This window comes from Dama dama, chromosome 1 (assembly GCF_033118175.1).
Source record: "Dama dama isolate Ldn47 chromosome 1, ASM3311817v1, whole genome shotgun sequence".
Classification (NCBI taxonomy): domain Eukaryota; kingdom Metazoa; phylum Chordata; class Mammalia; order Artiodactyla; family Cervidae; genus Dama; species Dama dama.
In genome coordinates this window covers 64,429,776-64,445,155 of record NC_083681.1, presented here as the reverse complement: position 1 = coordinate 64,445,155, position 15,380 = coordinate 64,429,776, and the positions used below count along the sequence as shown (strand labels likewise).

The window sequence follows — 15,380 nt, the reverse complement described above, 5'->3', positions numbered from 1 at the left end:
AGACCCAGACTAGGATTCTGCTGGTGATGGATGTTTATATACAAATGAGCATGAACATTCCTTTTCAGAAGCAAAGACAAAGGGAGGGTAGAGGATCCTGGGAAAGTGTGTAGGGGTCTGTAGCTAGGTCAGATCTGCTTTGAATTAGTAACGGTTCCACATTCTTTCTCACCAGCAAGAGGAGTTCTGGAAACACACTCTTGGTCATGGGCTCCATGGCTGTTGGATGTCCTTCAGTGTGTGAGTGGGACAGGGGGATGAGTTGAGAGATGGATGCAGGGGGCTCTGGTTTTTCCCTGGTGATGTAGTCTGTGCAGGAGACAAAGAAAAGCAGGACATAATTCCTCCCCAGGTTTGTGAGGTTTGTAAGCTTTCATAACTCTAGCAATTTTTCAATTTAGAACCAAACAAAGCCCACAGTGACATTTAATGTGCCATGCTGTTTGCCAACTGCTGGAGGTCAGCCAGCCACATTACTGCCTGCCAAGCCCTGGATGATTTTCAATGAGCAGGCTTAGCTGCTCTGTAAATGTCATGGTGAAAACCAAGATTCTGGGCCCTGAAAATGTCTGAGTCCTAGAACATCAGATGGGAGGGGCTGGTAAAATCAGAACCTCCCCCAGAGTCCAAGAAGCCCTTTGCATCAGGCGTCCTTGGCAGATGTTTGTGAGTCCTTGCTGACATCCCCCCTCTCTCTGAAGGTGTCAGGATGGAAGGAAAACTGGGGGATCAGTACCAGGCTTGCTTGCTTAGTCACTCAGTCGTGTCCAACTCTTTGCAACCCCGTGGACTATAGCCTGCCAGGCTCCTCAGTCCATGTGATTTTCCAGGCAAAAATACTGGAGTAGGTTGCCATTTCCTCCTCCAGAGAAATCTGTACCTGGCGGTGATCAATTAATTGTAAACACCGATGCTCTTGGACCAGCCAGGGACCGACCCAGGGATTGAACCCATGTCTCAGTATGTCGCCTACATTGCATGTGGGTTCTTTACCACCAGTGCCACCCAGGAAGCCAGTACCAGAGAAAGGTGATAAATAATTGAGTCAGACCACAGGTGGGAAAAGGAAAGCCAGGTGGATCTATGGCCCGCTTATCACGTAGGGCTGCTGGTGAGATTGTTTCTGGGGACGTATTTGCTCACTGGGGACATAGTTGAATTCTTTCCTTATAAGGAAGCCTGAGGGGGCCTCCACCCTGCAGGGGGCACCCTGAAGTTCCCCCATTAGCCTCCCAGAGGGAATAGAGCTTTGGTTCTCAAACTTGAGTGTGCGCTCAGCCTACTGGAGAGTCAGAAGATCTGGGGAGGGGCCCAAGAAGTGGCTTGTCTAACAAGTTCCCAGAGGATGCTGGTGATCAATCCAGGGACCTCACCTCCAGAAGCAATGGTGCAGAGGCAGAGCAGGAGTTCCTGACTGTGGTATAGGAACATCTCTACTCTTTTCTGAGTTCCAGTTGACATTGGGGGCATCCATTCAATGAAAGGAGATCAAGAGGACACTGGGCTCTAATAACTAATACTCAATGTCAGACGTTGTTCTACGTGCATCACATGGACTTATTTAAAAAGTTGCAGCAAATTATGAGGCAACTAATAATACTATCCCTGTTTTACACTTAAGAAAACTGAGACTTAAAGCAAAGAAATATATCCTAATTTGGTAGGTCTTAAAGGGCTGACCTGGGATTTAAACCCAGACCATCTGGCTATTTCTTGGGTGTCCCAGGCTTGTCCATCTGCATTTTCATTATCTCATTTAAGACATGCACACATGCATATTTACACACACTTAGCTGAGGTAACCCCTACTCTTGTGTCTGGTGGGAAAGAAAACCAATTCCTACACATACCATACCTCTGAAGATTCTACGGGTTTATGTTTAAGTCTTTTGCTTCAATTTCCTACTTCCACTGACTTCTCTTTTCAACATCTTACCTCATCTTTCATTCTTTGTCATCCTTTAGCATGCCAGCCTTACCCTTTTTGAGTAAGTCTTTCTCTCCCCTGCCAAAGTGTTCCTGACTCAACGCAGTGTAATTCCCAATTGAGGGAGTAGGGTGGAGGTGGGTCACATTTTAATGCATCACAAAAGAAATATATATATATATGCTCATGGAAAGATTAGAGGAGGGTCCAAGCTCAGAAGAGCTATAAAATGGAAAGAAAAATCTCCTTTTCCTTGCAGCTGCATCATGAAAAGGGGAAGAATATGAGACTCCCCAAAATGCTGGTTAGCATGTGGCTTATTTTAAGCTGAAAGTGGTCAGGATCCATCAGACTAAGGACAAGCTTTTCACCTCCTCCTTAACTGACTGAAAAGATTTAGAAGGAAGCCTATACCAGGAAGAACTCTTTACCAGAGAGAACTTTTTCATTGAAGAGGCTTCTCTGCATGGCCGAGCAAACATTTGTTTACCAAATATTTGCTCTTCCTGTGAGTTGTCTTCCTCTCCTTTCAAGCCCCAGACACTTGTCCCCTTCCTTCCCTCAGGATGGCATGTAAGCCTCAATTACCTGACTGCCTCTGAGTCTCCTATTAGGGCTCAGGCATATACAAAATTACATTTTCCCATTAACCGCTTATGTAGATTTAATTATTAGACCAGCCAAAGAGTCTAGAAGGGAAGAAGGGAATTTTTTTTCTTCCCCTATAATCTCAAGTCTTGTTTCTCTTGTATCAGAATAATAATTTATGGAAAGTAAAAACTTAATAGTAGGCATCTATTTCTTTTTAAAACATCCTGTGGTGTACCCCACCCCTGGGAATCTCTTCCTACACCTGTTTATTTCCAGTTTCTGCCTACTTGGCTGGTCCTCGTCACTCTCCACCTCTGTGTCTTTCCTCATTCCTCAAGACACTGCTCTCATTTTCCTCTGCAAGGGAATCTGGGCTATGTCCCCCACTTCTTTCTTCTAGATCACACCCGGTGTCCTAACTTTTTACCACTGAAATAGCCAACCAGAGGTTTGATGAACAGAAGGCTGTTCTCTTTCTAGAGTTAATCTGCTTCCACTTCTTAAACAATGATCCATCCCCACCCTGCCTCCTTCACGTACCCGCTTACCTCCTTTCCAACCCTCCTCCCCTCCAGCCCATGTCATAAATGAATACAACATGGTGTCCACTCTGAAAGGGCTTATAGTCTGGTAATGGGGACAGATGTGGTCAGAAAATCCCAACAGAGGTAGGTACAGAGGAGAAACGTGTAAGACACGATGAAGGAATAAGAGAGGAAGTGATTTTCTCCCCTCTGGGCTTGGACCAATGATGATGGTGGTGATGCAGTTAAGGTTGAGTACTGAATTTCAGTCAGATGCTCTGTGAAGCCTTTTATAGGCAGTTTGGTCCAGGATCTGTCAGAGGTTGAGCACTTCTCTGGGTTAGTGGTTGTTATGTTCTCAGTACTCTTGGAAGTGGATATTACTTTTCATATTTTACAAATGAAAAAGCTGAGCAGAAAAACTAAACAACCTTCTCTGCTGGAGCCAGGATTGCAATCCAGTCTTGAATCCAAAATTCAGTGTTTCCATGGTTCCTTCTTCCCTTCCCTAATCCCATGTGGTCTGAGCCCTCAGATGCCCAGAATAGTGCCAGCCTTCTCAAGATCTGGGACATCAGGGGACCCCTTTGCCACACTATGCACCCTGCATTCTGAGAGGCAGACACAATGGTTTGTTTCTATGAGTAGTAGGCTGGCGCATATGAAATTGCCAATAGTTGGCCTTTCTGAAAGAAAGTGAAAGTGAAAGTTGCTCAGTCATGTCTGACTCTTTGTAACCCCATGGACTTTACAGTCCATGGAATTCTCCAGGCCAGAATACTAGAATGGGTAGCCTTTCCCTTCTCCAGGGGATCTTCCCAACCCAGGGATCGAACCCAGGTCTCCCGTGTTGCAGGCGGGTTCTTTACCAGCTGAGCCACAAGGGAAGCCCAAGAATACTGGAGTGAGTAGTTGGCCTTTCTAGACATGAAAATGGCAGTTTCATGTGGTTCACTCCAGTACAAGGTACCAGATGAATTTTGAGTGACCCTGGATCTGTTCTTCTGTGAATAAGACTTTCAGACAATCCCACCATCTTCCTTCCAGAAGATTTAGACTGAGAGAAGGAGAAAGAGAGAGCACCTTGGCAGCTGTTTTTATTGAAGAAACCGGACCCAGTGCCTCAGCATGAAGGAGCTTCATCAAGTCCCCATTTTGGTTTTGATTCCTGGTAACCCCAAAGAATAACTATATCATTTTCTGAATTTATTCAATTAAAAACTCACGTCTTTCCCTTCTCACAGTCTGGACATGCCACATCCACGCCAGGGTATAACAGGAAGCACTCTAAAATTCTTTTTATGAAGCAGCCTAAAAATCTCCTGAGATCAGTGGGGTTACATGAACATTTGGGGCTGTTGGGAGAGAAAATGAAAGCACTTGTCTGTGGAGAAATTTTCCACATGTGAGCCATAAATCCCCATATCCTGCTCTTGGCTAGAGTTGGACTTCCCCAGAGTTGATCAGATATTTCCCTGGTGGCCTCAAAAGCAAACCCAAATTTCTCCTGCCTGCCTCTGCCATTGTCTCCTTGGCTTCTCAATTAGTCATCTTGAATAAGTTGGTTCTACAGTGTTCTCCTTTTCCTTACCTCTCATTTAAGCTTCTTCCAATGGAGAGCTGGCTTCTGGCCCTGCCTGTGTGTTGAAGCTACCCTTGCCAGGTTGATCATGGCCTCTTCATTGCTGAAACCAAGTGGCACTTCTTTTCCTTATCTTACCTGACCTCCAGGCTGTCATGGGCATTGTGTTTCCCCCACCCTCTTCTAAATTCCTGCCACCTTTGCAGGCTCTTATTCCCTTGCCCATTCCTTAACTATTTCGTCTTCCACAGAGTTCTGGACTAGATTATCTGCTTGTTTCACTCTACTTTCTCTCCAAGGATGAACTGAACCTGCCTTGGCACTCATCCATGGCCTCTTTAGGACTCTTCATTCACTACCTGCAGCTCAGATATCTCTCCTGACCTTTGATCCATATTCGCAGTCATTTGTGGGACATTTCCCCTTGGCTGGGTCACACTCGGCACATTTATGCTGACACCAGAATCTTTTTCCGCTGAACTAGTTATGCCCACTTCATATGGTAGCCTTGTCCTTTGGTTGCCCAAACCAGAAACTTGAGAGGAATTCTCGACTCTTTTGTTTTCCCTTTTCCAGAATCAATCAGTCCTCAAGTCCTGTAATTCTGTCTCCTGGTTGTTGTTGTTAAGTCGCTAAGTCATATCCAACTCTTTGCGACCCCATGGACTGCAACACACCAGGCTTCCCTGTTCTTCACTGTCTCCTGGAGTTTGCTCAGGTTCATGTCCACTGAATCAGTGATACTATTTAACTCTCTTTCAGGTTCATCTTTCTCTGTATCTACCACATCTTTACTAAGCGGATTTTGCTCTTTCAGTCTTGCCATTCTTTATAGTGAAACAAGGGAGATGCTTCCCTTCCATGGCTCCCCGTCACACTTGGGATAAAGTCCTAACTCTTGCACTTGACTGATAAGGCCATACATGATTTGGTCAGTCCTTTCTTTCTGCTCCCACTGTACTCATTTAGCCAGCCTGAATGCTCCTGAGAGCACCTACCTCTTAGATTTCACATGTATTAGTTCTCCTCTCTAGCTGATTATCTCAGATCCACCCTTAGTGCCTGACTCAAGACACTTCTATTCAAGCCATTGATGGGACCCCAGTGTAAATAAAGTGCCCTGCCTACAAAACCCAAGAACATCCAGTACTTATTCCTATTAGAATTTTTATCTTGTTCTAGTGGAGGATAAAGACAAGTAAAGAGAGTGTGAGTTTTTACAGAAAGGAGAGCATAGGAAGGGTCTTCTCTTGTTCTTTACTGCTTGGACACTTGGCATAGTGCACACACTAAAATGCTCCTTATGTATTTGTTGCATGAGTCAATAAACTATTGGATTGGTCAAAAAGTTATTCAGATCTTTCCGTAAGATAGTATGGAAAAACCCAAATGAACTTTTTGGCCAACCCAATAACAAAGAGTTCAGCAAGTATTAGAGTCCACATTCTTATTTTGTTTCCACTTAACCATTTTCAAACTCAGCCATTTTCAAATCAGGGCTGTCTGGCTCCTGAGTGCTTTGCGTCATATGGTGGACAGTAGATTCTAGAGTCACATTGCCTGTGTCCAGATTCGGTTCTATGACTCTACGAGGGTGTGTGACTTTGAAGAGCCACTTAATCTCTTTCAACCTCAGTGTTTCCATCTCTTAAATTTGAATGATAGTCGTTCTTATAGAGTTATGGTGAGGATTAAATAAGGTAATATCTATAAAGTATATTCCAATTCATATAAATGTGAGGAATCATCACATTTCAACATCTTCATCAGGCTTCCCTGGTCACATGGGGGTGGCAACGAGTTGGACACAACTTGGCAACTAAACAGCAACTGTTGTCGTCACCACCACCATTACTTTCATCCCTCTTTTTGCCAATAAGACAGATTCTTCTGGGCCATGAGATGAGTAGGTACTCAGAGCATTCTTCTTGAAGGCTTTAGTTCTCTTTGGAAACAATTGACCAGGAGTGTTAGGTGCACAGTTCAGAGCATAGCCAAGAAGAATGGGAAGTAGAGTTGAAAAACAAAAAGTAGACTACAACTCTCTGAGGAACAAATAACTCAGCTGGTTAGTTGGGAGTGCCACCTTAGGAACTGGCCTATAAATAGGGTTGATGTTTTAAGGGGAGATAGGAACTTAACCAGGCATGTTTGGATGGTCTGCCTAGGAGCTGCCAAAAGAATATATGAATTGACTTAATAAGATTAATAATTAACAGTGAAAATGTTAGTCACTCAGTTGTGTCTGACTCTTTGTAAGCCCCTGGATGGTAGCCCTCCAATCTCCTCTGTCTATGGAATTCTCCAGGCAAGAATACTGGAGCGGGTTGCCACTCCCTTCTCCAGGAGATCTTCCAGAGCCAGGGATTGAACCCAGGTCTCCTGCATTGCAGGCAGATTCTTTATCATCTGAGCCACCAAGGAAGCCCAATGATGATGGTGGGTCACATTTATCTGAATAGGAATATACCTAATAGACACTACCTTATTTAATCCTCACCATAATTCTATTAGAAATAAATGTATACATCAAGCAATAATTAATGTTTTTTGAGTTCTCATTAAATGTCTGGAATTATTCTAAGCATTTTGTTATTTTATTTAATCTTCACAACAACCCTTATGTAGGGAACATTTTTTGTTGTTGTTATTTCCATTTTATAGATGAGACAACCAAGGCTCACAAACATGAAGTATGATCAGGGTTGTCCAACAGGTAAAGGGAAAAGCTGGCGTTTGAATCCAAGTTAGCTTGCCTCCAGAGTCCAGGCTTTTCCTTTCTTTCTTTTTGGTTGCTCTGGGTCTTCGTTGCTGCATGCAGGCTTTCTCTGGTTGCAGGGAGTGGGGGTTGCTATTCACTTCACTGCATGGGCTGCTCATCCCATGGCTTCTCTTGTTGCAGAGCACAGGCTCTAGACTTGCAGCCTTCAGTAGCTGTGGCTCATGGGCTTAGTTTCTCGGATGCATGTGGGATCTTCCCAGATCAGGGATCTAACCCGTGTCCCTGGCATTGGCAGGCTAATTCTTATCCACTGTGTCACCAGGGAAGTCCCAGGCTTTTTCTTACTACATATTCCTTCTCATCTCCTTATGTTGGGGCTTCTTAGTGATCTCCACGTCAAGTGCCTACATATGCAGATGACCTCAAGAACCAGTCTTCATTTATGTTAAGACTATCACTCTGAGGTAGATTCTCTAAAGCAGAAGGGAGGGCAAGAAACTTCTCATATATAGAGATGTCTCTGAGAGTTAAAGTGGGCTGTGACCTGTATTTTTTTCATGGACAGTATCTTCCTGCTCAAAACCAGAAGGATAGCTGGCTCCCAAGCTCCATGCAAGAGAACCAAGCCAGACTCCTTCTACTGCAACTTCATAATGCCCAGGCTTCCCTGGTTACAGAGCTGGTAAAGAATCTGCCTGCAATGCAGGAGACCAGGGTTTGATTCCTGGATTGGGAGGATACCCTGGAAAAGGGATAGGCTACCCACTCCAGTATTCTTGGGCTTCCCTGGTGGCTCAGATGGTAAAGAATCCACCTGTAATGCAGGAGATGTGGGTTTGATCCCTGGGATGGGAAGATCCTCTGGAGAAGGGAACAGCTACCCACTCCAGTATTCTGGCCTGGAGAATTCCATGGACAGAGGCACCTGGCAGGCTACAGTCCATGGGGTTGCAAAGAGTCGGACATGGTTGAGTGACTTTCACTTTAAATGAGAAATAGATTTGTTCAGAGCAGGTAGAATTTATTTTAGGCTTTTGTTCCAAGAACCAACTAAGGTTTCCACTTTGCCTTAAACCAATTCTGGTATCCTCCTTTTTTAAAAAAAAATTGTGAATCGAATGCTAGAGTGCTGGGCTAAGATGTCTCGGTAGCATTTTTACTTAAACTCCTTTTTCTTTTCTCTGTGATTTTCTAGCATCCTTCTTTTTACAACTTTGAGTATCTCACAAATCTGGTCAAAAGGACTCTTCACACTGTTTTTAACTTATGGGTGAGAGATTACAACTTACTCTTAAGAACTTAATTAGTTTTCTGGATGCTGACATTTTGAGAGGGAGTGTTATGAACCATCCTATTTTTTCCAAGTCAGAACTTGAGAAACAGATTTGAGGAAGGATTTTTTCTCAGCCCTTCCTGGTTCACGAGGCCCTCTGGAAGATTTTATTTTTTTTTAGATTAACAGAAAGAGCAAGAGAAAGTATTTTGGTTTTTTGCAGGGCACATCATCACTACACATATTAGTCAGGGAGGAAGTTGTGACTGGGTGTCTTAGCCAACAGCTGTGTCTGTGTATATGTGTATGTTGGGCACAGATTGGGGTCCATGGCAGGGGACACAGGGCTGTTTTTATCCTTACAAAGAAGATAAAATTTTTATTATGAAGCAATTCACAGGTGGTTACTCTTTCATGAAGAATTAATAAATAAGTAGAGGTAATCTGGAATCTTCAAAGAACAGTTTAAAACAAGAGGACTTGCTGGACATAACTAGAAATGGCTGCTGTCTGGTCTAATTCTGAGATCTGGACATTCTTGTTGCTATTCAGTCACCAAGTCGTGTCCAACTCTTTGTGAACCCGTGGCCTGCAGCACGCCAGGCCTCCCTGTCCCTCACCATCTCCTGGAGTTTGCCCAAGTCCATGTCCATTGAATTTCCCATCATATATGAATGGCTCAGATGGTAAAGAATCTGCCTGCAGTGCAGGAGACATGGATTCAATTCCTGGATCTGGAATATCCTTCAGAGAAGGGAATGACAACCTACTCCAGTATTCATGCCAGAATAATCCCATGGACAGAGGAGTGTGGTGGGCTACAGTCCACGGGGTTGTAAAGAGTCAGACATGACTGAAGCAACTTAGCATGTACGCAGAATGTGAAGCAAAATGAAAGAAAGAGGATTCAAACTTGGTTACTGGTGCTGCACACATTTCAGTTCAGTTTGATTCAGTTGCTCAGTCATGTCTGACTCTTTTTGACTCCACGGACTGTAGCACGCCGGGCTTCCCTGTCCATCACCAACTTCTGGAGCCTACTCAAACTCATGCCGATTAAGTCAGTGATGCCATCCAACCATCTCACCCTCTGTCGTCCCCTTCTCCTCCTGCCCTCAATCTTTCCCAGCATCAGGGTCTTTTCCAATGAGTCAGCTCTTTGCATCAGGTAACCAAAGTATTGGAGCTTCAGCATCAGTCCTTCTAATGAGTATTCAGGGTTGATTTTCTTTAGGATTGACTGGTTTGATCTCCTTGCATCCAAGGAACTCTCAAGAGTCTTCCCCAGCACCACAGTTCAAGAACATCAATTCTCCAGCACTCTGCCTTCTTTATGGTCCACCTCTAATGACTGCATGACTACTGGACATTACTTCCCTCTAATTCTTCCTCCTTCCTGCTATTGTTTATTGGGCTTACCATTTCATTAGACATTTTACTAAGCAATTTATGTACATCATTCCATTTAATTTTCATACAAGCTTATAAGAGAAGTATGATTGTTATCTCCAGTTGACAAAGAAGGAAATCAAGGCTCATGAAACTGAAGTCACTTGGTCCAGATGAGGCAGAGTGAAAGGTAGAGCTAGAAGGCAACCCCAGGGCTCTCCAGTCCAGACCTTGACCTCTCAACCCTCACATCATACTGCTTCTCACTAAATGTGTTCTGTTCTTTGTCTCCAGGGACAGAATGAGAACGTCTGTCAATGTTGTGGGTGACTCTTTTGGGGCTGGGATTGTCTATCACCTCTCCAAGTCTGAGCTGGACACCATTGACTCCCAGCACCGAGTGCATGAAGATATTGAAATGACCAAGACTCAGTCCATTTATGATGACTTGAAGAACCATAGGGAGAGCAACTCAAACCAGTGTGTCTATGCCGCACACAACTCAGTAATAGTAGATGAGTGCAAGGTACCTTTCCCATTCATGGATATCGAGACCTGTATATAATAGTGCATGCTCAGTTTCTTAAAGCAAACACAAAAGCCCTGCATGTATTATTGTCACATTTATTTTTCTAAAGAATCATGTAACTCAAGCATCTATGAGTCCCAGATCATCTAACTCTGTGTCTAACATGGCAGCAAATCAACAAATCTAACAGTGAAAGAGTCAGACAGTTGCTTGTTTTGTCTATGCGAGATAAATTCTGATTCCCCTGTCCACCCACTCTGCAAATTTGATCTGTTTTCTTTGAATATTATGCTCAAGAATTTGTGGTTTCTAGGGCTTTGCTGGCTTTCAGATATTCTGTTCCTCAAGTGAAACATCAAGAGAAATGCCCAGAATCACTTGATTTACATAGCACAAGTGTTCCTCCTTGCTGTATATCAGGTATTGGTTAAAAAAAGAAAAACGTGCCCACATAACTTTGCAAAGCTATCATTCTCTTAATTATTTTTGTGGGAGCATGAGTTTTGACCTGGAAGTCACTTTGCTCCAAGAATGGGGAAGCAATTGTCTCCTTCAGGACAATTATCCATAAATGTCTTTTAAAAAACACTACATGTCACACATTGCCTGGCAGCACCATTATTCCTGAAGCATGGATGTTCTGGACTCTTTTCCAAGCTGTTGGATGCTAAGTCTTAAAGCTCAGTGGGCTCTGTCTCGCCTTCATTGTAACTAACTTGACATTGTCAAAGACTGAGTGTCATGACCAGAGTGAAGCAAACTTGGAGAAACCCCAGCAGGTGAGCAAAGTCAACTCTGGAGGGTCTAGACAGCAGTTGAGGACAATCTGAACCCAACACAGATTTCTGAGACCTTTTTGACTCCTGTTGAACTCATTTAATAATTAATTTCTCCCTGTGTTTCTGGGTCATTCCAAATATATGCCAGACAACTAAGGATGACATAGAAGCAACTCTCTTCACTGGACTATAAGATAGTCCAGTGGCTTATCCCCTCTGTATCAACTACATTGTTCTTAAACCTAATTTTCTAATGAAAATTAGGGAGGGACTCCACTCATCAAGAGGCAATTGCATAAATTAATTAACTCTGTGAAAGCAATTAAAACTGTTAGAAATTAAGATGGACCTAAATGGTAAACTCCATTCTCCTGAAAAGTCAGTGTTTTCCACATCTAAATGAATATGCTGGATTATTCTCCATCAAAATGTTAGTTTTGGTCAACAAGAGTCAGTATTTCATGCTGTATAGCTTTATGCTGTATTATATTTAACAAGTATTTATTGTGTGCCTTGTGGGGTTTAATTGAGCACCCCCATCTTATTCCTATGACTTCCTATATTTTGATTATTAATCACATTTTACCGAGTGCCCATAACCTGGCAAAGCCCTGAATTAGGCACTGGAGGACAGCAAAATGAATGTACAATTATATAGCAAAGATACAGCTTGATCCCAATGGCTGCCATACAAGGAAATACAGTAGTATGAACCAAAAGAAAATCACCATATGTACTTTTTATATTTGAAGTTATGTATTAGAAGGATTTTAGTGGTTAATTACCTTTGGAGTGACCCTTTTGGAGCATCTCAGCAGGCTTTTTAACAATATTGTACAGGACAAGTTTTGAGGAAGATTTCTAGGCATGGGGATAGGTTTAGATTTCAGATTTCCCAGATTTTTTTTTTTTTTCCCTTAAAGGACGTCAAGCGTATCAGGACAAATTCATTTCATTTTTTTAGCAAACAATTCAACCCCTAAAGGGAAATGTTGGTCAGCTCTCCCTATCACTGGAAAATAAGCCCATGAGAAAAGAGACTATATTCATATTTATCACTGCTGTGCCCTAAAGCAGTGCCAGGCATGCAACAGGCTCTGCAGAAATATTTACTGAGTGTATCCTTCTAGAACTTCCCTGGTGGCTCAGACGGTAAAGCGTCTGCCTACAATGTGGGAGACCTGGGTTCGATCCCTGGGTTGGGAAGATTCTCTGGAGGAGGAAATGGCAACCCACTCCAGTACTCTTTCCAGTACTCTTGCCTGGAAAATCCCATGGATGGAGGAGCCCGGTAAGCTACAGTCCATGGGTTCATAAAGAGTCGGACATGACTGAGCAACTTCACTTTACTTTACTTTACTTTATCCTTTTAGCATCCTGACCCTATGCTTTAATTCAGATAACCTTTCTTTTTTTTTTTTGCTGGGCAGTTGCATAGAGATAGTGGCTTAGTCTCTCTAGGTAATTAACCACTGAACCAACCACCTGCAAACTCATTGGTGAATTAGTGTTTAGATAATCAAGTAATGAAACTGAGCAAGTCATGAAAATAATGAAACGACCATATTGGTTTAATAATTATTCAGCTGTTTTCATTTTTTAGTTAAGTGATGGAGCTCAGCTCTGTGAAGATCGTGAGGTCAGGCAATTGACTCTTCTTGTTCTAGACCAATCAGCTGGGTTGATACCCATGCACAAAGGAGGCAACCAGAGCTACAGAGATGAATTCGCAGGCTTTACCCAGAATATCTGAGTTACATTTACTCCGGCCTTTGAAACTCTTTCTCGTCTGTTTCGTTTCACTGTTTTAAAATCTGAGGGGGACATCAATGCTTACCGCCAGTCCTCTATCCTTTTGGTTTTCCTATTACCCAGGTGTTGGAAAAGAGCCGGGTGGAATGGATGAGGGGGTGGAGTCCCCACTTCTTTTAATCCAATCAGAAAAAAGAAATGCCCCCAAAAAACTGCTGTCCCAGCTACTCTAGAGACAGAAGTCCTAATATTTGAAAACAACCCCCCCGCCCCACCCAGTTTCTGTCTGGTTTTCCAAAGGCACCACACTGAGATTTATAATGTTGCACAGCTATTGATCTGGTTCAGCGCTAAAAGCCAGATAGGCATATTCAAGGTCATGGTGAACAGGCAGCTTTCTCCAGGCAGACAGTTTGTCCCTGGCAGTCCTTCCTGACAGTTCACTGAAGGGGAAACAAATTTGCTGCTGCTCTGGTCAAAACTTTAACCATTTTAAGCATTGTTATGTCATGTTGGTCTCTCTAGTTTCAGGCTCTTGCCTTGTAACCGTAGTTTGAAATTATGCAGTGTTTTTTATTTTAACCAGAATAACTGCATGTGATGCTTACATTTGCTTCTTGCATGGTCTTTTTTTTTTTTTTTTAATGGAGGCTTCATGGGGACTGGTGGAAGGAGTAGTTTTTATTTTAATTTGCTTGGTTCACGAAAGGCATTTGGTCTTCTGTTCCTAGCATGTTGTGTGTGTTCATAATGCATGCGTCTCCCTTCCACTTGGGTAAGAAGAAGGTCAGATTTCTTTCAGTCATTGCTGCCGTTTGTCATGTCTCCATGTCCTAATGCTTCCATAAATCCAGTCTCTCCATTATGTGGAATATCAGTCGTGGGTTTAAGTTTGCACATGACGTTGAGGACAGACAGATGGAAGGTAAGCTAGGAAAACGATTTAGATGTGGAGGGGTAAACCTCCCATTTTGTGTAAGGGTTCAGTTTGCTTAGAGCCAGGGAAGCATAATCCGGACAGTCTGGTGATTACAGTTGATTAATAAATGTCTGCATTGAAATAATTTAGATTTACTGATCCCCAGCTTTTAATTCCCTTGTTTTCTTCTTTCAACATTTAAAGCCTGGACAGCTTATATGGTGGAGCCAGACCACCACGACTTCTGATTTTGAAATTGGACATATATAAAATCCACCTGGGCTCATTGAAACTGAACCTTTCACGTGCATGAGTAGAACTAGATCTGGTTCTGGATTTTTTTTGTTTCTCTGTGGTTGTCTGGAGTAGCACAGGGCACTATGTTTTAAGGACTGCGTTATTTTGTGGTGAGTCTATGGGTAATTAGACCCCCTCAAAACCCTAAAAGCATCATACAAGTTATTTATTCCCCAACTTGCAAAGTCTAGTGCTTCAGATACCTCCCCAAGGCAAACATGCATTTTTAAAGTGTACAAATCATTGTTGAAAACTAAGACCAGCTTAAAATCAATTTGGAAAGAACAGTGTTTAACATTAATATTTAAGTTTCATAGTAGAACCTGGGTCTGGTGCTCCTCCACATAACCCCCCGGGGTGGTTTTCTGGTTCATGGCCTATAAGCTGGATGTTGATGATAATTATTTTCAGGTAACTCTGGCAACCAATGGAAAGTCAGCCGACTGCAGTGTTGAGGAAGAACCTTGGAAACATGAAAAATAAGGATATGACTCTCAGCAAATTCTTGAATAAACTCCCCAGCATATCTTATGGTAAAAGAGGATATAAACAAGCTTTCTTTAAAAAGAAAAAAATACATCTATTTCTGTGTTTACTTAATCTATTAGCTGAGGCTTAGAGGATCTGTTGTGAGTCAGTGACAGGCACGGTGCTGTGTTGCCAAATAATGCTTGGTAAATGTCTCATTTTCTCACTTGTATTATTGTTTGAATGGATGCTGCTGGAGGAATCAGTTTGAATTGAAGACGCGTTCTTGCCAGCTTCCCTTTTCTGTCAAGATGCAGAAGCGTGGGTGCTCTTTTCTCCAGGAGACACAGCTAAAGGCGTGTGGCATATTCTGGGGACTTGGAATAATGAGCAGACACTTGGCGTGTTCTCCAGCCTCACCTTGTAGCATACAGGAGATTCTGTTAGAGCCTTTATGAGAAAATCCCCTTCGGTGTCTTAGAGCGTTTGCCCTTGTGTTGGTGGAAAGAAAGCACCCATCTTAGGGAACTCTGACAGTTTCTCTTCTGTGTATTCTTTAAGTTGAATGACTAAATGTTTCAAAGAGAGTCACATTTGGAGTCATATCTTAAAAGCAGCCTGTTATGGA

General features: G+C 42.9%; 1 protein-coding gene across 2 annotated transcripts in view; it reads left to right on the top strand.

The window, feature by feature from the left end:
• Positions 1-14,799, top strand: part of SLC1A2 (solute carrier family 1 member 2) — an 88,196-nt gene extending 73,397 nt beyond the window's left edge. For both annotated transcript variants that reach the window (XM_061151924.1, XM_061151933.1), the window contains exons 10-11: positions 10,303-10,534; positions 14,696-14,799. In XM_061151924.1, the coding sequence (XP_061007907.1) occupies positions 10,303-10,534; positions 14,696-14,767 (304 nt within the window). In that variant the 3' untranslated portion in view covers positions 14,768-14,799. The remainder of the gene's footprint in view (positions 1-10,302; positions 10,535-14,695) is intronic.
• The last annotated feature ends 581 nt before the right edge of the window (positions 14,800-15,380 follow it).